Genomic DNA, 18,366 nt, shown 5'->3' on the forward strand with positions numbered 1-18,366 from the left:
AGATCTCCTAGCTCCCTTCCTTAGATGGCCCTTCCGGGAGCTGCTCGTTTTCTCTTGCAGGAAGGGGAAGGGGCCAGAGCTCGGAGGAAGGCGTGGCAGGAAGGGGGGAACTCTGTGGTCAGGGAGCTGCTCACAGCACAGCTGCGCGGTGCCAGCAGAGCGGCAGATCCTCAGCTCTCGGCCCCTCAGCCCCTGCCCAGGATGATCCCGGCAGTGCTCCTGCTCTTACTCCTTTTGGTTGAACAAGCAGGTGAGAGGGTTTGGTGAGGGTTTGGAGCGGGGCTCCAGGGTGGGAACCAAGGGCATGTGTCTGAGGGACAAGGCAGGAACAGACGGAGGAAGGCCGGCATGGGGCGGGTGGACACAGAGACCCTGAGGCTGGTCCCATCCCATCCCCATCAGGGCACAGGAATTGTTCCCTCTTGTCCCCTTCTTATTTTTTCAGGGCTAATACACACATAAGGCTTCAGTTTGGCAGAGGAGTGGTTCTGTGACGTGAAGAGCTGGTCTGGGGGAAAGCTTCCATTTCCCCTGATGAGCATTTTCTGTGGGGTGCATTTAATCCATTGGAAACTGATCTCTAGCTGGTTAAATAACAATTATAAAGCCCCCTTTAGGAAGGCAGGGGCCTGTCCTTGTGTTTAGGGGTGAGGCAAGGATAGTTAAACACAGTTGCTGCCTCTAAGGGGTTTTCACTAAGGCACAGCTGGAATGAGGGCAGGCAGCACACGATGCTGAGGTCTGGAGAGCTGGGAGCATCAGCTGAGAAATACTGAGGCAGAAAAGGAAGGTCTCTGTAGTTCTGAGGCTCCATCATTCTCTGATCTCCCACTGCTTGCTCTCTTGGAGTTGTCTGTTTTTTGGAGACGGGATAGTCACAGCTGGGGTTCAGGGAGGAAGAGGTTAGTGAAACAAGGGAAGTGGGGAAATTTAAAAAGATGGAGTGGGATGGACTTCCACCAGCCCAGCCATGAAGGTGGAGGGAACGGTCTAAGTGAGGGGCCAGTCTGCTGCCATAAGATGAGGTAGTAGGGCCACTGAGGCATAAAAGAGAGGGTGCAAGCTTTAAAAGTGGAAAACCTGGGCTTGAATTCAAGTTCTGTCACTTACCTCTGTGGCCCTAAAGAACTACTTTTCTTGGCCTTGGTTTCGTCATCTACAAAATGGCGATGATGTTTCCCTCGAGGGGTAGTTTTGAGATTTATGCAATACTGTGTGTGAAAGAACATCACAGCATAAAACGCACTTAACTGATATATCACATGCTCACGAGCTCTTCTGATAGAGGTCGGAGCTGATAGAGGCTGGAGCTCAGACTTTATTTGATTTTTTTCATCGCACCAAACTTCCTCTCTCAGTGGCCCAGAGTGAGTAACAGGGCAGAGTACCCGGAGCCGGAATCCATACAGCTTGTAGTCATTCCCTTGAGCCTGGGCTGAGACACTCACTCAACCTTGTGTGTAGAGCCATCGGTATCCCTAAGGCCAAGGAAAGCAGGCAGCTTGTTTTTACATATTTCAGTGTCGCAGGATTTGGTGGCGAGGGGGAAAGCAATGTGGCTGAGGCTAGATGACCAATAATAGAGTGAGTGATTGCCTTCCCTCCCTTCCTCAGCTCACATCCTTCCTGTCCAGCCCTCAGCCACAGGTCACAGGACTTAGCAAAGACACCCCTGTGGTTTCTTTGCTGAAATTTGTCACTGCCTCCCCTCGCTTTACCCCTCTGGGCTGAGGTTTTCAGCCCAGTGAACACAAATGGGTCCCTTGAGGGCTATGAAGTGCTCAGTGGTGCCTGAGGAACCCACGGTGCTAAAAAGTTGGTTGGGGGCTAAAAGGGGAATGCTCTCAACTCTCAGAAACTATAAGTTGCATCACAACAGACCCCTTCACACTCCTGTCTTACCCCTTACCCTATGGTGAAGGAGAAAACAGAGGTAAGAGAAATAGGAATCCAGAGAGGAAGATGAAGTTGCTTCCCTTGGAGGGTGCTCCTTCAGGCCCCGTCCGACCTCCCAGAGCCCTCCTTCTCTCCTCTGAACACCAGCTCTCCCCCGCTGCCCCTGACCTGATGCGTGCGCTCTCTACCTTCAGCGGCCCTGGCAGAGCCTCAGCTCTGCTATATCCTGGATGCCATCCTGTTTCTCTACGGCATTGTCCTCACCCTGCTCTACTGCCGACTCAAGGTAAGGCAGGGGCAGCGTGGGCTGAGGGCTGGAAGGAGAAGTGGGAGGTTGGTGGCAGCATGGCTTCAAGGCAAGGGGAAAAGGGGGTTTGAAGTTCCCGCATGAAGTCTGGAGGGGGCGCTGGGCCAATTAACTTCACCTTTGCTAATGACTTTCCTTTACTCCAGCTGCAGGTGCGAAAGGCAGCTACCGCCAGTGAGGTATGAACCCACCCTCAAAGGGGCGTCAGCAATGTCTCAGACTCTCAGCCCTTCTGGGGTTTTAGCCTTGGGGTTTGTGGTCTCTGTGTGGGGGCCTGGGCCTCAGGTGCTGATCTGTTTAGCTTCAGAGACCCCTTCCCACCTCATCCTACCCACCCTGCCAGCTAGCCAAGTCACAAGTGAAATATTCAGCAGGCGACGAGGAAGAGTCCAGTGCAGAGTGGCGATGAGTACAGGAGAGACTTGAATTGTGTATACGTGTGTGTTGGCAGTGTTATGGGCACATGTGCGTTCGTGCCCCAGTGGCCTGAGGGAGCCGGTCACCCCTGGCCAAATACCTCCCTGGGAGGGCAAGATGTTGAGGGGTCCTGTGGGACACGTCGGTCTCTAATGCTTTGCCCCTTTTGCCTCCACAGAAATCAGATGGCATTTACACGGTAAGGGAACCTGCCTCCCCACCCCGACCTGGACTCCCTGTCCAGAAAGTCAGCAGAAGAGGGTGGGCTTTTGAGTGACCTTTGGAAGAGGTGGAGCCTGTGGGGGTGGCTAGCAGGCCCAGTGATGGGCTCAGGCTCCTGATTGTCCTTTGACCTCTATCTCCAGGGCCTGAGCACCCGGACCCAGGAGACTTATGAGACCCTGAAGCATGAGAAACCGCCACAGTAGCTTTAGAACAGATGCCCTTTGTCACTTCCTTTTAACACTCTCCTCCCAGCCCTGTGGTTGGCATCACATATGCCTCCCCACCATTAATGCCAGTTGACCCTACCCCTGTAATGATCCTCTGCCCCCCATTAATAATCACCAGTGATTCCTCCTCCTTGTCAAAGACCTCAGATGCTCTTCATTGATGTTTATATTCTAGTCTCACCCCTTTATGCCACCCTTCCCCTCTTCCCCATCCCCAGGTCCTACTGAACAGTGGGAAGGGACTAACATCAATAAAGACACCATAGACTGGACTCTATTCATTCATTCATTTAAGATATTTATTTAGCCTCTGCTAGCCTAGGCTGGATACTGAAGATACCATTTCGAGTAAGGCAAACTTGGTTCCTGACCTGCCAGAGCTCATAGTCTAATAGACATCAGGGTTGTTTTACTTGATTGAGGGATGAATGCTGACTGTGACTGGGGGAAGGAAGAAACTCCTGACCCCCAGGTTCTCTAACATGGAGCTGGAGCAAGGAGTAATGTGTTGGCAGTCTAGGCACATTCAGAACAGTCAAACCCAAGAAATGACTTTCTCACCCAGCATGGCCCTCCGTGCCTGACAACGGGAACAAGGTTGAGCTGCAGGCAAGCCTGGCTGTCCAACCCCAGATAGTCACCAATCCAAATCAGAGTGGGCTACATGGAGGAGAGTAAGCACATCTCATAATACACATGCATATGGGCAATAGCAGAGCTGGTAAGCCAAGCGTGCAGAAGGGACGGTGTGACAGACGCTTGTGTGAGACTCCCAACGGAAGGTTTAGTGGAAGATGTTTTCTGTGGATTCTGGGGTAAGATGGACCTCAGGCGGCCAGGTTGGGGTTGGAGGAGGGTAAGGCAAAGGGGAGGGCATGCTAGGTGGCACAGTGGAAAAGAATCTACCTGCTAAAGCAGGAGGCACAGGGATCTGGAGTTGATCTCTGGCCCAGGAAGATGCTGTGGGGGAGGAGATGACAACGCACTCGAGTGTTCTTGCACGAAAAATCCCGTGGACAGAGGAGCGTGGAAGGCAACAGTTCAGGGGTCACAGAGTCGGACACAACTGAGCAGGCAAGCAAATAAGGCGAAGGGGAACAAGTCGGGTCCAGGTCGGAGGCCAGCTCCTCTGAGCGCATGGGTGGGTGGTGAAGGGAGGCCCCTTGTCAGCACCGGTCCTGTTTCTAGGCAGGACTCTGTGGCAATATCTGAGTCCCATCTGATGTCAGTCCTACCTCTGATCCCGCAGGCCTGTGCAAATGGGTCCAGGTCTCCAGGCTTACCCCCATCTCCCCCCTACCCCCACCCCGTGCTGGACAGTACTTTGCACTGCATGGTGACTGACACTTTTCAGTATGTTTCCAGCTTGTACCATTTGATCCACTCATTAGCCCTGTGAGGAAATTCAGGCTCTTGGAAGTTAATTAACCTGTCCAAGGTCATTTTGCAAGTGAGGGACAGATCTCTGTCCCTGCATGTTTGGCCACATGCGGGGGGGCAAAAAAAAAAAAAAAAAAGATACTGAGAAAGAAAGGGGAAATAGTAATTTTGAGTGGTAAGGGGCTAGAAGGCCAGACTGAAGAGGTTGATTAATATACAGAAGGGGGGACAGAGATAGATTGGGAGTTTGGGATGGAGATATACACACTGCTATATTTAAAATAGATAACCAACAAGGACCTACTGTATAGTACAGAGAACTCTGTTCAATACTCTATAAAAACCTAAAGTGAGAAAAGAATTTGGAAAAGAACAGATACATGGAATATGTATAACCGAATTACCCTGCTATGTGCTTGAAACACAACATTGTTAATCAACTATACTCCAATATAAAATAAAAGTCTTAAAAAGTATACAGAAGAAATTGGAGCCATTTCTGATGTCTTGGGAAAAGGTGGTTTCAGATGAGATATGAAGAATGAGTTAGGGTAGGGAAGTAAATATTTTAAAGATACAGTGTAAACAAACTTTTATTGGAAATGCCCATTTATCCCATTTGGGGATTGTGAATCTCCTGCATCAATCCAGCCTGACTTACATTCCATTTTGATTTAAGCCAGGTATCACAGCTACCAGAATTTCTCAAGTCCTACACGTCCACCAAGTTGGAGAACTACCAGGCCTTTAACTGGCTATCACGTCTGCTAGTTCTAGGCTCTAAGATAGCCACCAGAATTTAGGTCAGTTCTATGAACAGCACCCAGATAATGGTAAGGGAGGGGCTTCCCTGGTGGCTCAGACAGTAAAGAATCTGTCTGTAGTGCAGGAGGTCTGGCTTTGATCCCTAAGTCAGGAAGATCCCCTGGAGAAGGGAAAGGCTACCCACTCCAGTATTCTTGCCTGGAGAACCCCATGAACAGAGGAGCCTGGTGGTCCATGGGGTCACAAACAGTTGAACATGTCTGAGTGACTAACACTTTCAATAGTGGGGGAGATACTTGGAATGAGTGTTCTGCAGACAGGGGTCTAGGTGAGAGGTTTTAAATGGAAGGATTAGAGCACCTCCAGGGAAAGCTGCTCTGGTGGCTCAGCTGGTAAAGAATCTGCCTGCAATGCAGAAGACCTCAGTTCAATCCCTGGGTAGAGAAGATCCCCTGGAGAAGAAAATGGCTACCCATTCCAGTATTCTGGCCTGGAGAATTAAAGAGTTGCACATGACTGAGGGACTTTCACTTTCTTTTCAGGGGAGAAGCACAGTGTCCCCTGGCTCAGAATGGAGGGGAGGGGCCTTGGGTGACACCTCTGGGCTCATTTGGGGAAGCTTTCTCCTCTTCATAGTGTGGTAGAGGAAATTCTGAGGGGTGCTCTCATTTCCCATGACCTCTAGGAGTCTAGGGATTCAGATTATGAATTTTTTGTGCCTTTCAAGGTACCATGTCCAAGGCAAAGTCTCTCTAGGGCCTTCCCAGGCCTGTAAAAAGATTCCCTGGGTTTGGAGAAGAGTCACCAGCGCCTCCCACTCTGTCATTTCCATCACTGGTCTCGTGAACCCTTTCTCCACCCCTTCACACCAAAACCCTTTCCTGTTAGAAGCAGATTTCTCTTTGTTTTTCGTCCTGCTCTTCCCCGACAACCCTTATTTCTCCTGGTTCCCCAAAACAGACCAGGCTCACAACTTAATTCCTGCAAAGTTTATTGTAGAAAACAAGGAGTGGGTAGGGAGAGGAGTCTCAGGCCTGGCCAGTGGGTGTTCCAGGGACGAACAAGGGGTGGGAGGCCCGGGTCTGCACACCTCAGCGGGCGGCAGGCTGCTTTTTGGGGTCTATAAAACTGCTCAAGAAGTTAAGCAGGTCAGTCCCAGCCTTCTTGAACAGGGGCGTCAGTTCCTCCTGCGTCTTCTCAAAGTAGGCCCTGGCAACGTGAGGGGTTAGAAATGAGGGTGAGGGACGGGTACTGGCCTTCTTGTGGTGGGAGGTGAGACCCAAGGCCCCAAACCCTAGTGCCTGGTCTGTCCTGGCACGGTGAAGCTCCTAGGAGGGGAGGCGAGTTCTCAACTGGGCAGAGGAACAGAGAGAGAAATTCGAAGCCCAGTTCCTGCTGCCCCTCCCTGTCGAGGAGGTCTGAGGGATCTGTAGGGTGATGATGGCATTTCCTCTACAATTAAACCTCATCCTCCCGAGCCCCCCACCCCTGAGCTCAGTGCCCTGTGGGATCTCTGAACTTCGCCTCCTGCTCTCCACAGCCCCCTGGTCCCTGAACCCCTTTGCTGAGACTTACTTGGCTTGGGTTTGAAGCTCTGAGCCCTTGGCCTTCTCCACGAGGTCCTTGCCATAGTCGGCCACAGTCTGGAAGTACTGAGAGACCAGGCTCTGCAGATTTGGCTCCTCAGCCTGTCTCCGAACCAGAGCCCCTGTACATACACAGAAACACACACACGCACACTCTCAGTTGAGCCCTCAGCAATGAGTCCCACATCTCTGCCAGTATTCAGCCTCAGCTCTCAGCCCTCTCCCCAAACAGGTATCCAACTCCAGGTCTTTGGATGGGTTTTCTGGGCTTTAGAGAGGGGATGATTTTCCTTTTAAGCTCTCTGGTTGCCAGACCTGGGCATAGGAGCACAGACAGTGGGGCACCTTCTCCTCCTTGAGACCCCTCTTCAGCTCACACCCACCTTCAAGGCCACAGATGGTCAGGAGCAGCACAGTCAATGCAAGCAGCTTCATGGTGTTGACGGCAGGGAAAGTGGCCTGTGAACAGTTGGGGGCAGGGGAGGTCACTGACGCTGCATGGGCTTCCCCCTTCCCCTGCGACCTGCTCCCTACACGTCCACTCCAACCCGGCTCCCTCCTGTTCTACCTGAAGTCTGTGGACACCACCCTCGCCTCTTACTCCCTTACTGTACCTGGTCAGGGATGCTGTCCTCGCCGTCTGTCTGGCCTGGCCGAGGAGGCAGGGGCTATATATCTCTGTGCTTCCCCACTCCACCCCGTCAGGTGATAAGGACTTTGGAGGAGTCCAGTGGGGCAGGGACTATGCTGGAGTAAACAAGTTAGAGAAGTTAGGGGAGGAAAGGCCAGCATGTAGGAGAGCCTGGTGATGGGGTCGGAGGGAGGGCCTTAATGGATGCCAAGGGGATACGTTTTAGTCCTATTCAAGACTCATTCCTTTGGGGCCTGGGACCAGTAGTCCTTGGATCTGAATCCTTCAGTAAGCAGGACTTCTAGGGTTTTCTTCTCTTTTTTCCTGGAAAACTTTGATGTATCAGATCTGACGACCTCAGCCGTTGGTATCTTCGTACCATTATGGGTAAATTTCATCTCCCAACCCTACCCCCATTCACTGAAACTTGGCAGAGAGGTATTGGGGGACAGAAAAAAAGCAATAAAATCAGGGACAGGGATGAGGGGAATGCAGGTTAGGAGAATGAGGATTAGGGCCAGAGGCCAGGTGTGATCGACTCTGTACTTTTTTGAGTTAATGTGTAATGAATGAGATGGGGGAGAAAACACTAGAACCAGAATGACCTTCCTGAGTGCAGATCAGCAAGCACAGCCCACCCCCAATAAAACAAATTCAGAAAGCAGCTGCTGCCCACCCAACGCACCTTCCCCCACCCCCCCACCCCCATCATTGGCGTGCTCTGGCAGGATAAAGGTTGAAGGTCTCTGGGCATTTGATCCCCTTATCAGTTCCAGGCAGTGGTCAGCCAATACAAGTCAGCAGGGGCCATAACATCTCTCCGACCAAGGTCCTGGCCCTTGTCCCTGTCCTGATTGTGAGGGAGGACAGAGATGCACTCCCCAGGCCCAAGGCCTTTGGGTGAAATCAGCTAAATAGAGATCACAAGTATTTGTATCTTTCATCCTTTGACCTCTTCCTGAGAGATAGGAGTGGTGATATGAGAGCTAGTAGAGGAGGCGACCAGAGCCTAAGAAATTTTATTCTATCTTATACTATTCCCCTGTGGAGCACTTGGTGCTTGAAGGGGAGCTCCATTGATTTGTCCCTGGCTTTGGAGTGGAGTGCATTTGAGGGCAGGAGCCTGTATTTCTCGATTTTATTTGCCAACTCTGCCTAGGGAAACTTTTCACTTTCTTTCCTAGGGAACCAGGGAAGGAAAGATCAACTGCAGAGGTCATGTGTTTCAGGGACTACTTCTGCTGGAACTCAGGTTGCAGCCCCTGCTCCTCTACCCCAAACTCTCACACCCATTCCCTTTCTACAGAGAGGACAAGAGGGTAAACTTTAAAAGGTTTGGACCTCTAGGAGGGAGGGTGGGTCCCTTTTCCTACGAAGAGCTGTACCTATGAGTGGAATTCATCTGAGGGTGTACTGTGTACTGTGAAGGACTGCGAAGTGGAGTCCCCAGGGGTTCGTACGGGTCTGGGTGGGGGCGGGGCCCCTAGGAGAGATATGAATCAGTGTTCGAAAGAAGTATTCAGTCTTCCCTGGGCCACCTTTCACAGGCTATATGTCTCCAGGCTACACAGTGGAGGGAACTTCAGTGACTCAGGCCCCAAGATGCTCCCTCTAGTGTCTTGTTAGCTAAAAGGTTTTTTCCGATTTGGAGAGGCAGGGCACTCTAACGCCATCTATTTGAGTAGATTGCCTGGAGAATCCCAGGGACGGGGGAGTCTGGTGGGCTGCCGTCTATGGGGTCGCACAGAGTCGGACACGACTGAAGCAACTTAGCAGCAGTAGCACGGACCTAACCAATCAAGTACCGCCTGTCCCTGCAGTGCCGGAGTTGGAGCTCTCCAGACGTAAGGTCGGCCACGCCTTTGCGTTCTCCTCTCCTATTGGCCAATGCTCGGCGGCCAAACAGCCTTTTCTTTTTTTAAAAAATCCATTGGGCGGAGCCCAATCAAGGAGGGTTGGGTCTCTGAAATCTTTTTTTTTCGCCCGGTTCCAAGATGGCGCCCATGACCACGCTGGGGGTGCAGCGTGAAGCCGCAGTTCTGCCATCACTCAAGATGGCTGCCCCCATCAAGATGACCGGGGTGTGCCTGGGGGAAAGGGGCAGCATGATGGTATGAGAAGGTAAGGGTTATTGCCTCATTGCAAGCCTCGCCATGTGGCCTAGGAATGAAGAGCAGAAAGACTAGGAAGCTGGGTAAAGTCTGTGGTGGAGACTAGGATTAGAGAGTGGGGGAGGTTACAAGGGTGACAGCGGGATTAAAGATGCAATGGGAGTGTGCCTGGGGTTCAAGCTCCCCACCGGTGCCCTCTCCCCCTACTTTTCCTGTTCCAGGTCTAGCGTCGGACTATGTGGAAGTTTCTGGGACTGGGGAGCCGGATAATGGGGGGTGGGGCCCGTGGAGGGTAGAGGGAGCAACAGCGTCCTTTCCCAGGCGAACCCCGGCCCCTCCCTGACCTCTCTACTGAAATGGGGAACACACTAGGCCTGGCACCTATGGGGGCTTTGCCCCGCCGGAGCCCCCGTCGAGAGGAACCTCTCCCCAACCCTGGGAGCTTTGATGAGCTGCACCGGCTATGCAAAGGTGAGAAGACACTCGAGGCATTTGGGTGTCTCAAGTTGAAGGGGCAGAGAAGGGCGGGGTCTTGAGTGCTGGGTGTCCAGCGATGGGAGCAGAAAAGGGGAGATCACAGCTGGGGCATGCAGCCTTAGGGAGGATCAGGCGCCCCCATGGAGCGGAGCATTTCCTGGTGCAGGACTTGAGAGGAGGTCAGTTCCTCCAAAGCACTTCTGTGGGATTGAAAGGGGAGATGACTTCGTGGGGTAGGGGTTCCTTGTCTGCTTATTCCTTCCCTTCCGCCTCCCCTCCCTTCAGATGTATTCCCAGCACAGATGGAGGGAGTGAAGCTCGTTGTCAACAAGGTTCTGAGCAGCCATTTCCAGGTGCTCCCACTTCTCTGTCCCTTCCTTACTATTCCTCCCTGCCTGTCCCTGGATCTTATCCTTTCCTTTCGTGCACCCCCTTAGCCAGGCTATATGGGACAGAAGAAGAGGGATATGGGGCCCTTTTGACTTCCTTTGTCTGTGGGACTTGTTGCTTTTAATCTGGCGACCCTCTGTATAAGTTGGAATGTTTGGGTTTCTTAAACGACCTGCCGGATGGGGAATAGATGAAGGGTAGGATGGGGGCTTGAAGTGGAGCAGGAATGCGGTCTCCTCCATGGATTTCTCTTCCTCAGGTGGCTCACACTGTGCACATGAGTGCTCTGGGTTTGCCAGGCTATCATCTTCATGCGGCCTATGCAGGGGACTGGCAACTGAGTCCCACTGAGGTGAGGGCTCTACTCACCTGGGTTATCTCCCCTACAGCCCAGTTGGGACTCAGGTGTAGAGGAGAAGGAAATGTGCTTGTTATGGGGAGGAATGGGCAGGGTATGTCCTCTGTGTTTCTTCTGAATGGGAGAAGGTGGGGAAACCTATGTGTGATGAGTTGAGAGTTTGTCTTTGTGATTCCACTAGGGGGTGCTGAGTACTGTTAAAGAAATCCTACGTTTGGATTGAGGCCGAGGGGTGCCCTTCTGCTCCCTGTTACTGACTGTGGACACTCTTCAACAGGTGTTCCCCACTGTGGTGGGAGATATGGACAGCAGCGGCAGCCTCAACGCCCAGGTCCTGCTCCTCTTGGCAGAGCGGCTCCGAGCCAAGGCTGTCTTTCAGGTGACTGGGGTTCCTGCCTTCATCCACTGAGGCATTTCCTCTTTCTCCTTCTCAAGTGTTCTGCCCTGGTGGCTGAGGGACAGGCGTAGAGGCAACAGTGATCGTAAAGAGAGAGGGAGCTTTCACTTCTTGCCCTCCCTATCTAGACGCAGCAGGCCAAGTTCCTGACCTGGCAGTTCGATGGCGAGTATCGGGGAGATGACTACACAGCCACTCTGACCCTAGGAAATCCGGACCTCATTGGGGAATCAGGTGAGGAACGGGCACAGGGTTCTTTTGCTCTTGGCCACCCACCTGCTCATGTTGACTCTGCCTCTGCGCTGTCTGCACAGTTCAGGGATTAGGGAAGGAACTCGGGGGCAGGCTGGGGTGGGGGCCGCTGGGAATGACAGCAGGCCTGTCTCGATGACTGACTCCGGGTCTCCCCACTCCCCCGCAGTGATCATGGTCGCTCACTTCCTGCAGAGCCTCACGCATCGACTGGTGCTGGGAGGAGAGCTAGTTTATCACCGGCGGCCAGGCGAAGAGGGGGCCATCCTGACACTGGCTGGGAAGTACTCGGGTATGGGGTGAGGAAGAATAGTGAGGGGGAGGGCAAGTCTGGACTTGGCTGGAGATGCCGGCCTGTGTTCTCCTGCGGTAACGCTCTTTTTCTCTTGTACTTTGGTTTTCACAGCTGTACACTGGGTAGCTACATTGAATGTGGGATCAGGTGGGGCCCATGCAAGTTATTACCACAGGGCAAATGAGCAGGTGAGTCTGCTGAGCCCGTGCCCTTCCCCCAGCAGGCCCCTGCGGACCCCCACAGGCCCTGCTGACCTGCTGTTTTTCCTGCCCACACCACGTGTGCATTTCATGCGCGCCTTCATTCCGCCAGTCCCCTCTCAGGACTCCTCTTGTCTTCACCGAGACAGATCCGTCTCCCATCCTTGCCCACTATTCTCAGGTTCAGGTTGGAGTGGAGTTTGAAGCAAACACAAGGCTACAAGACACAACCTTCTCCTTTGGTTACCACCTGACTCTGCCCCAGGCCAACATGGTATTTAGAGGTGAGAACTGTTCAGATGATATTCTGAGGTGCTGAGGGATTGGGGCGGGCAGTGGGAGGGAAGTGCTGCCTTAAATCCGCTGACCCCTTTCTCCAAGCCCTGTTAAATAGCATAATGTGTATTCTCTTCGCCAACAGGCTTGGTGGATAGTAACTGGTGTGTGGGTGCTGTGCTGGAGAAGAAGATGCCCCCCCTGCCTGTCACCCTTGCCCTCGGAGCCTTCCTTAATCACTGGCGCAACAGATTCCACTGTGGCTTTAGCATCACTGTGGGCTGAGGTCATCCCAGAGCCAGCCCACACAACAGCTGGAGCCTCTGAGTCAGGTGTCCTGGGGCCAGAGCCCTCTCCAGAGCCCACCTTGCTGGGTGACCTCTGGGTCCCAAGAGCAGAGTGGGGACAGGACCACAACCTCCTCAGAACTGGTGCTGCCACAGGGGCAGCTGCTGAGGCAGTGGTTTGAGTCTCCCACCTCTGCCATCAGTCCAGTACCATCTTCCCATGCTCTTACGGCTCTGGACTAGGGAGAAGAATTAAGGGGTATGTCTGGCTGAATTTTCTCTCCTCACTCCCACCTCCTTTATTTCTCTGTGGATTAAAGCTCCTAGCCTCTTTCTCTTCAGAGCAGAAAAATCTGCATGGGATTTACTCCCCATTCTGTGTTCCATCCCAGAGTTTCCCAAACTGGGAAAAGAAGGGCTGAAGGGCTCAATCTTTGACCTCAGAAAGTGGGGCCCACCTGTTCCCGGAAGGAGCTTCTTTACCTCTTAGCCCTGAGGCTTCCTCCTTCCCCATCTTCTGTGCTTCCAGAGAACAACTTTGTCCCCACAGCCACCCCTCACTCTCCCTATTACTGCATGAAGAGGCAGTTACTGCTTTAATCTTTCTTTGCAACCAATGGGCTCCCTGTTTACTGTCTCCAACCTCTGGCCCCAGGATTCTCCCCTTTCCAGTCCAACGTGTCCAGATGGGGCTGGGGAAGGAGGTAGATTGGGCCTCAGCTGCAGATCTCCTGGAGCAGTGGCATCATGGTGGACAGTCCCTGGATGTTCTGGATTTGGTACCAAAATGCATCGTGAATGCTTCGGAGATCAGCCAACAGGCCCAGCAGCTTCGCATATAGAAACCTTCGTGGTCACCAGGGAAAGAGGAGAGAAATAAGGCAGCTAAGAGTCTTGTCCTGAGGCCCTGACCCCCTGAATTGCCTCTCAGTGAAGCTAGGTCTGAACACCAAGTTCCAAAGGGGGCTCTGTGTGACACTGACTTCTCTCACCATGCTGTTTTTCTGGAACCCAGAGCCCAGAGGGCCAAGTGACAGATCTTCAACTGTGTGGATCTGGCCTCTCAGAGCAGGTTCTAGAAGGTGGGTGTGTTCTATGGTATTATAACCCTCTTCTGATCAAACTGGCACATTGAGGAATAAGCAAAATAGAAGTGGAGAGTGCCCCAGAGCCTGGTTAGCTCATGGACTGTGGAACCAGGGACTGGCTTTGGCCATGAAACTGAATGACCATAACTTCAAGGGGAATGAAAAAGGAATTGGGCCAATGGAGAGGAGGGGAAGGGCCAACAGAGTGAACAAGACTCTTGAGGAGGTTGCTTTAGTCTGGAGAAGTTGGCTTGGTGAGGTGATGGATGTCATCAATCTCAGGAATGCTATTACACAGAGCCTGTGAGCTACCACTTTGCATCTCTGCTGAATAAAAAGATCTGGAAAAAGTGAGATGAAACAGCAGTAGGAGCAATTTGAATGCTGAAACTCTGTGAAATGGGAGGGAAGGACTAGATCCCCAGGGGCCCTGGTTTTCCAAAGGAAAGGACAGTAAAAGTACTTATCCTGAGTTCAGTTCACCCTAACCCCTTTGGTACAGCCTCCACGTGCCCAGTCCCACCATACCGGTCCCGGGGTCGTGGCTGCTGGCCTTGGATGTAGTTCTGCAGAGTCAGCGCCATCTCCTCTTGCAACTGATCAATCTCCTCCCTGCAGGTTATTCCAGGCCGGTCTATAAGATAGGGAGTGAGGAAGGATAAGATGGGAGGTTGTGGGTGGCCTGAAGAGCCAAGACGAATAGACCCACTCCACAGGTTTGAAGACTACAAGGCCTGGATGGATGGATTGAGGGAGCTGGGAGTTTGGGCAGAGGTGCTAGAATGAACGTTTCTGGGCTTTGGGGGAATGCTTACCAGGAGAGAAGAGGGCCATCGCAGCCATGAGCACATACTCAGGCTCCTGGAGCTGCAGTCGGCGCAGTGTCCTATGGAAGCCAAAGAGGAACTCCAAAAACTCTTCCTGGAACCCCACTGTTGGAGATAGTAGGCTTAGGAGCCTGCGGGTCACCTTGCCACATACCCTGCCAAAGGGATGCATGCCCTCCGCTGCCCGAGCACCGTCTCACCTTGGGCTGCATCTTCTATGGTGTAGCGAAGAGGCCCACAGAGGAAGTTTTGTGTTTGGAGACAGAAAGTGGTGTTGAGTGCAATATGACAGATCTCTATAGCTGCTCCCTTGAGAAGGGAGATCTGGTCCTCCATGGGCAAGGACCTGTGAGAGGCAGGAGACCTGTGCTTTAGGCTGAACTTCAGAGAGGGAGAGGGACCCCCAGTTCTTACTGAGATGCTTAAAAGCCAAGCTGAGAATTCAAGATCCACTACTTCAAAGGGCTGAGGGATGGGTTAGTTTGGTTAGTAACTTTTTTTTTTAATGGAGTTGGATTATAATTTACTAGAGCAATTTCTTCCTGAAAGGCACGGGGAGGGGTCACATACCGAAAGAGGGGCAGATCCTTGGTGAACTTGATGATTTGCTGTACCATGAAAGTGTTGACATCTGCAAAATGCATGAGCAGGGGCAGTACAGGGACCAGGGTGGGCAAGTGCTGGCGGTGGATGAACAGATGAGCTGGTGGCTGCAGAGATCAGAGCCTGAGTGAGAGGCCCCAGTCCTAGGGGTCTCTTTTAGGTTTCTCTAGTCTTATCTGATGGCTCAAATGGTAAAGAATCTGCCTGCAGACCCAGGTTTGACCCCTGTATCGGGAAGATTCTGTGGAGGAGGAAATGGCAACTGACTCCAATATTCTTGCCTGGGAAATCCCATGGACAGAGAAGCCTGGCGGGCTACAGTCCATGGGGTCACAAAGAATCAGACATGACTAAGCGACTAACCCAACAGTCTTATCTTGGAAGGATTCCAGGCTGAGAAGTCTGCCTCAGCTGGGGTTCTGGAGAAGTCCTATCCTCTATCAGGGCATGGCACACAGTCCCCTCCCTCAGGCCAGATTCCTTGGGCACCCTTTTTGTCTTATTTCATCTTGAATCCTATAAATGCTCACCCTGAACTGCACAAACTGGTCAAACATGGTGCCCACATGGCGAGAGTGGGCCCCCAGGAGTGTCCGGACTAGCTCCTTCTGCTCCTTACTCAGCTGCATCGATGCTTGCTGTGCCCGTCGCTGGGCCTGTCTTGCTCGCCGCAATGCCAGGGCTTCTGCCGATAGGATCACTGTGCCCGGGGAAGGGATGTGAGAAAGCTTGAGACCAGCAGAGAGCACATCTCTCTGCCAGCCCCTGGCTTGGGGCCCTTGGACACTCTGCACAATGGACACAAGGAGGGAGGAGTTCCTGGCATTTCCTTGGGCTCGACTGGAGTCCCAGAGGCTCCAGGTGGTAGGGGATTCCTGAACATTTTCTCCGACCCATGGGACACTGTGGCAGAAAACTGCACTGTGGGAGGGAAAGGAAGGATGGACAATAAAGTGGGGAAAGCATTAGGAGATGTTTGGCTTCTGGGGGAATATTGAAGATGGAGGGCTCGTGATACCAAAAACCACCTTATGTTGCAATAGCTTTATAATTTCAAAGCTTCTGAGGTTAGGTCTCAGTGAATGAAACAATCCTATGGGTAGAGAGGGCAGGTGTGATTTCCATGTTTTTCAGAAACGTAGACATGCTGACATTCTAGTTCGAGGTCCAAGGTCACAAAATACTTATGTGATGTAGACTGCATTCAAGATTTTTTTGACTTCTATAGTTTCTTTTCTATTGCTCCATGATGAAAAGTAATGTGATGTCACAAAGGAAATAAGGGTCTGGTGAATACTGACTCTCCAGTTTTCAGCTGAGTGTACTTAGGCAAGCTGATTTCTATTAGTTTAGGTTTATTACAAGTTACATTGTCTTTTGGGGGCTGAACCTAATTACTTGGCACTGAGAAAAAAATTAAATCAATTATTGAGTAGTTACTAAGTAACAGGTACTATACTTGAGAGACAGAGGAGAAGACGCAAGCTATGAGAATACCTAGGAAAAGAGCATTCTGGTAGAGGGAATGGCAAGTGCAAGTATAAGTTACATAAGTCCCCAGGAGAGTGTACTTTGGTGTGTTTGAGAATGGCATTGCCATCAGTGTGGCTGGGATGGACTGAGCAAGGGGAAGAGCAGGAAGTAAAATCTGAGAGGTGGTATGGCAGGCATGGGACTGTGAGGCCATGGACCATAAGAGAGATGAGGAGACCTTGGAGATCTTGAGCACAGAGTGACATTGTCTGGCTCGTTTCAAAAAGCTTACTCTGTCTTCCATGTGGAGGATAATGCTGTGGGAACAAGGGCAAAGCATAGTCATGGGGGAGGACACAGCAGATTCTTGGGATGGTAGGGGGCCAACTCACTGTCCTTCTTCATGCCAGCATCCAAGCACTTCTGCCACCTGCAGGCGGGGCAGTGGCGCCTCTGGGCCTTGTTGACCTCACAGCTTCCAGCGAAGGGGCACATGAGACTCGTGCTTTTGTTGACTGTTCGCCTGTGGAGAGAGATGTTGTGAGGGTCAGGGATGGCAGCAAGCAGGTGGGTATGTGAGGGGCTACAGTGATATGGTCCCAGAGAACCTATGGTGGGGATTCCCTGGTGGTCCAGTGGTTAGCACTCGGTGCTTTCACTGCCAAGGGCCCGGGTTCAATTCCTGGTTGTTGAACTAAAATCCTGAGTCTACGGTGACATGGGCTAATCTGAGCTGTGTCCAGAAGTCCCTAGGGGTAGGGAGGACACAGTACAGCTCAAGCATTTCCATGGGGCACAGAATCAGTCAGGAGTCTATACTTCCTATAGACTGGACTAGTTTGGTGTTTTGCAGGTAGTGAGTACACCTGACTAAAGGGCTGTGTCCACAGGACACACACTCTGCCTCCCTCTGTTCTTTTGCCACATGTTTATACAGTGTTGAGGTTGCCAGCGTGTCACATGCTCGCTACAGGGTGGTTAGGTTCCAAGATGCAAGAGTGCTGTAGCCAGGGCTACAGCCAGCATATGCCAAGGCTTAAAGGCTGCCTGGCAGGCAGTTTGGGAAGTTGCTTGTGTTGAGGAGGAGGTTCTCACCTGAAGAAACCCTTGCAGCCCTCACAAGTCAGGGCATGGAAGTGGTAGCCTGTAGCCTGGTCCCCACACACTGCACAGTTCCTCGGCTCGTCTTCCCCACTGGCCATGGCTTCAGGTATTGGGGTGGCTGTTGCAGGCCCCTGAATTTGGGAGGGGTTAGCAGTCAGCTCTGGACCCCCCCCTTGACATTCGACCCCCCTTCTGCAGAGCCTCTCCCCAAACTTACCCTGGGCCTGACCCCCTGCACTATCTGCACTTCATTGTTTTTAATCTCTGCCCACTGAAAGATCTCCTCCCTGCTCCTCTCACACAGCGTGTAACCTGCAGGCCACAGAATCTGGTGTTGGATTCTTCTCCCCAGGCTCCCCCTCTGCCCTGCTTTCTGCTTGATTTCAGGAGCTGCCAGTGTTTAGAGTTAGGATTATGGCCCTCAGTACCTGGAAAACAAGGAACTTCTGTTGTGTGTAGCCTCCGTTGTTCTCAGCGATTACCTGGATGGGGCACAGACTCTGGACCCAGGGCAAAGACTTGGGTGGGAGGTTTTCCCAGCATGCCCATGGTGCTGGCTGCTGGCACATGGGGAGGGACCCTGGCAGGAGGGGACCTCGTGACTTGTTAGAAACTGCTCCCTATCAGATCCATAGGGACTTTCCCGACTGCCGAGTTTCATGTTAGATCTGCAGCCTCCTCTGTATATGGATTCTGGACAAGCTGAGAGGATGGAGGGAGAGTGGGAGACAACAAGCTTTTTCACCTGCAGTGTGTCCACAGTAAAAGAATAGGCAGAACAATTGTACACTGCT

At 52.2% G+C, this 18,366-nt stretch overlaps 4 protein-coding genes across 6 annotated transcripts; 2 read left to right on the top strand and 2 right to left on the bottom strand.

Annotated features, from left to right (window-relative positions):
* The first annotated feature begins 133 nt into the window (after positions 1-133).
* Positions 134-3,344, top strand: FCER1G (Fc epsilon receptor Ig). Of its 2 annotated transcripts, XM_004002692.5 has the most exons (5): positions 134-250; positions 2,091-2,182; positions 2,350-2,382; positions 2,799-2,819; positions 2,986-3,344. In XM_004002692.5, the coding sequence occupies exons 1-5, from the start codon at positions 202-204 to the stop codon at positions 3,046-3,048; spliced, it is 258 nt and encodes an 85-aa protein (XP_004002741.3). In that variant the 5' UTR covers positions 134-201; the 3' UTR covers positions 3,049-3,344. The 2 variants fall into 2 exon arrangements, with proteins under 2 accessions (XP_004002741.3, XP_060271445.1); XM_060415462.1 differs by having other exon boundaries at positions 2,799-3,344.
* A 2,847-nt stretch (positions 3,345-6,191) lies between these two features.
* On the bottom strand, positions 6,192-7,449 carry APOA2 (apolipoprotein A2). The gene is made up of 4 exons (XM_004002693.5): positions 7,418-7,449; positions 7,187-7,262; positions 6,793-6,925; positions 6,192-6,426 (listed from the first exon to the last, which is right to left on the bottom strand). Exons 2-4 carry the CDS (start codon positions 7,236-7,238, stop codon positions 6,309-6,311), a joined length of 303 nt encoding a protein of 100 aa, XP_004002742.1. The 5' UTR covers positions 7,239-7,262; positions 7,418-7,449; the 3' UTR covers positions 6,192-6,308.
* NR1I3 (nuclear receptor subfamily 1 group I member 3) lies at positions 6,192-18,060 on the bottom strand. Its single transcript, XM_004002694.6, has 10 exons — positions 18,001-18,060; positions 17,564-17,703; positions 16,861-16,991; positions 15,526-15,695; positions 14,963-15,102; positions 14,593-14,738; positions 14,381-14,497; positions 14,094-14,199; positions 7,418-13,323; positions 6,192-7,262 (listed from the first exon to the last, which is right to left on the bottom strand). Exons 2-9 carry the CDS (start codon positions 17,668-17,670, stop codon positions 13,194-13,196), a joined length of 1,047 nt encoding a protein of 348 aa, XP_004002743.3. The 5' UTR covers positions 17,671-17,703; positions 18,001-18,060; the 3' UTR covers positions 6,192-7,262; positions 7,418-13,193.
* Positions 9,479-13,926, top strand: TOMM40L (translocase of outer mitochondrial membrane 40 like). 2 transcript variants are annotated; one of them, XM_004002695.6, is made up of 10 exons: positions 9,479-9,555; positions 9,767-10,016; positions 10,308-10,375; positions 10,672-10,764; positions 11,048-11,149; positions 11,296-11,401; positions 11,589-11,711; positions 11,826-11,902; positions 12,096-12,198; positions 12,336-13,926. In XM_004002695.6, the coding sequence occupies exons 2-10, from the start codon at positions 9,902-9,904 to the stop codon at positions 12,473-12,475; spliced, it is 927 nt and encodes a 308-aa protein (XP_004002744.1). In that variant the 5' UTR covers positions 9,479-9,555; positions 9,767-9,901; the 3' UTR covers positions 12,476-13,926. The 2 variants fall into 2 exon arrangements, with proteins under 2 accessions (XP_004002744.1, XP_042112768.1); XM_042256834.2 differs by lacking the exon at positions 10,308-10,375.
* Positions 18,061-18,366: the final 306 nt, after the last annotated feature.

The sequence above is a fragment of the Ovis aries genome, chromosome 1 (genome assembly GCF_016772045.2).
Source record: "Ovis aries strain OAR_USU_Benz2616 breed Rambouillet chromosome 1, ARS-UI_Ramb_v3.0, whole genome shotgun sequence".
NCBI classification, from domain to species: Eukaryota; Metazoa; Chordata; class Mammalia; order Artiodactyla; family Bovidae; genus Ovis; species Ovis aries.

Excerpts from the sequence above, each read along its gene's own strand:
- TOMM40L (XM_004002695.6), top strand. The coding sequence starts at position 9,902 with ATGGGGAACACACTAGGCCTGGCACCTATGGGGGCTTTGCCCCGCCGG. Across the intron at positions 10,376-10,671 it reads TTCTGAGCAGCCATTTCCAG|GTGGCTCACACTGTGCACAT; the intron begins GTGCTCCCACTT and ends TCTCTTCCTCAG. Across the intron at positions 11,150-11,295 it reads GAGCCAAGGCTGTCTTTCAG|ACGCAGCAGGCCAAGTTCCT; the intron begins GTGACTGGGGTT and ends CTCCCTATCTAG.
- FCER1G (XM_060415462.1), top strand. The coding sequence starts at position 202 with ATGATCCCGGCAGTGCTCCTGCTCTTACTCCTTTTGGTTGAACAAGCA. Across the intron at positions 2,183-2,349 it reads TGCTCTACTGCCGACTCAAG|CTGCAGGTGCGAAAGGCAGC; the intron begins GTAAGGCAGGGG and ends CCTTTACTCCAG. Across the intron at positions 2,383-2,798 it reads AGGCAGCTACCGCCAGTGAG|AAATCAGATGGCATTTACAC; the intron begins GTATGAACCCAC and ends TTGCCTCCACAG.
- APOA2 (XM_004002693.5), bottom strand. The coding sequence starts at position 7,238 with ATGAAGCTGCTTGCATTGACTGTGCTGCTCCTGACCATCTGTGGCCTT. Across the intron at positions 6,926-7,186 it reads GACCATCTGTGGCCTTGAAG|GGGCTCTGGTTCGGAGACAG; the intron begins GTGGGTGTGAGC and ends GTGTATGTACAG. Across the intron at positions 6,427-6,792 it reads GAGCTTCAAACCCAAGCCAA|GGCCTACTTTGAGAAGACGC; the intron begins GTAAGTCTCAGC and ends TCACGTTGCCAG.
- NR1I3 (XM_004002694.6), bottom strand. The coding sequence starts at position 17,670 with ATGGCCAGTGGGGAAGACGAGCCGAGGAACTGTGCAGTGTGTGGGGAC. Across the intron at positions 16,992-17,563 it reads GGCTGCAAGGGTTTCTTCAG|GCGAACAGTCAACAAAAGCA; the intron begins GTGAGAACCTCC and ends CTCTCTCCACAG. Across the intron at positions 14,739-14,962 it reads AAGGATCTGCCCCTCTTTCG|GTCCTTGCCCATGGAGGACC; the intron begins GTATGTGACCCC and ends TGCCTCTCACAG.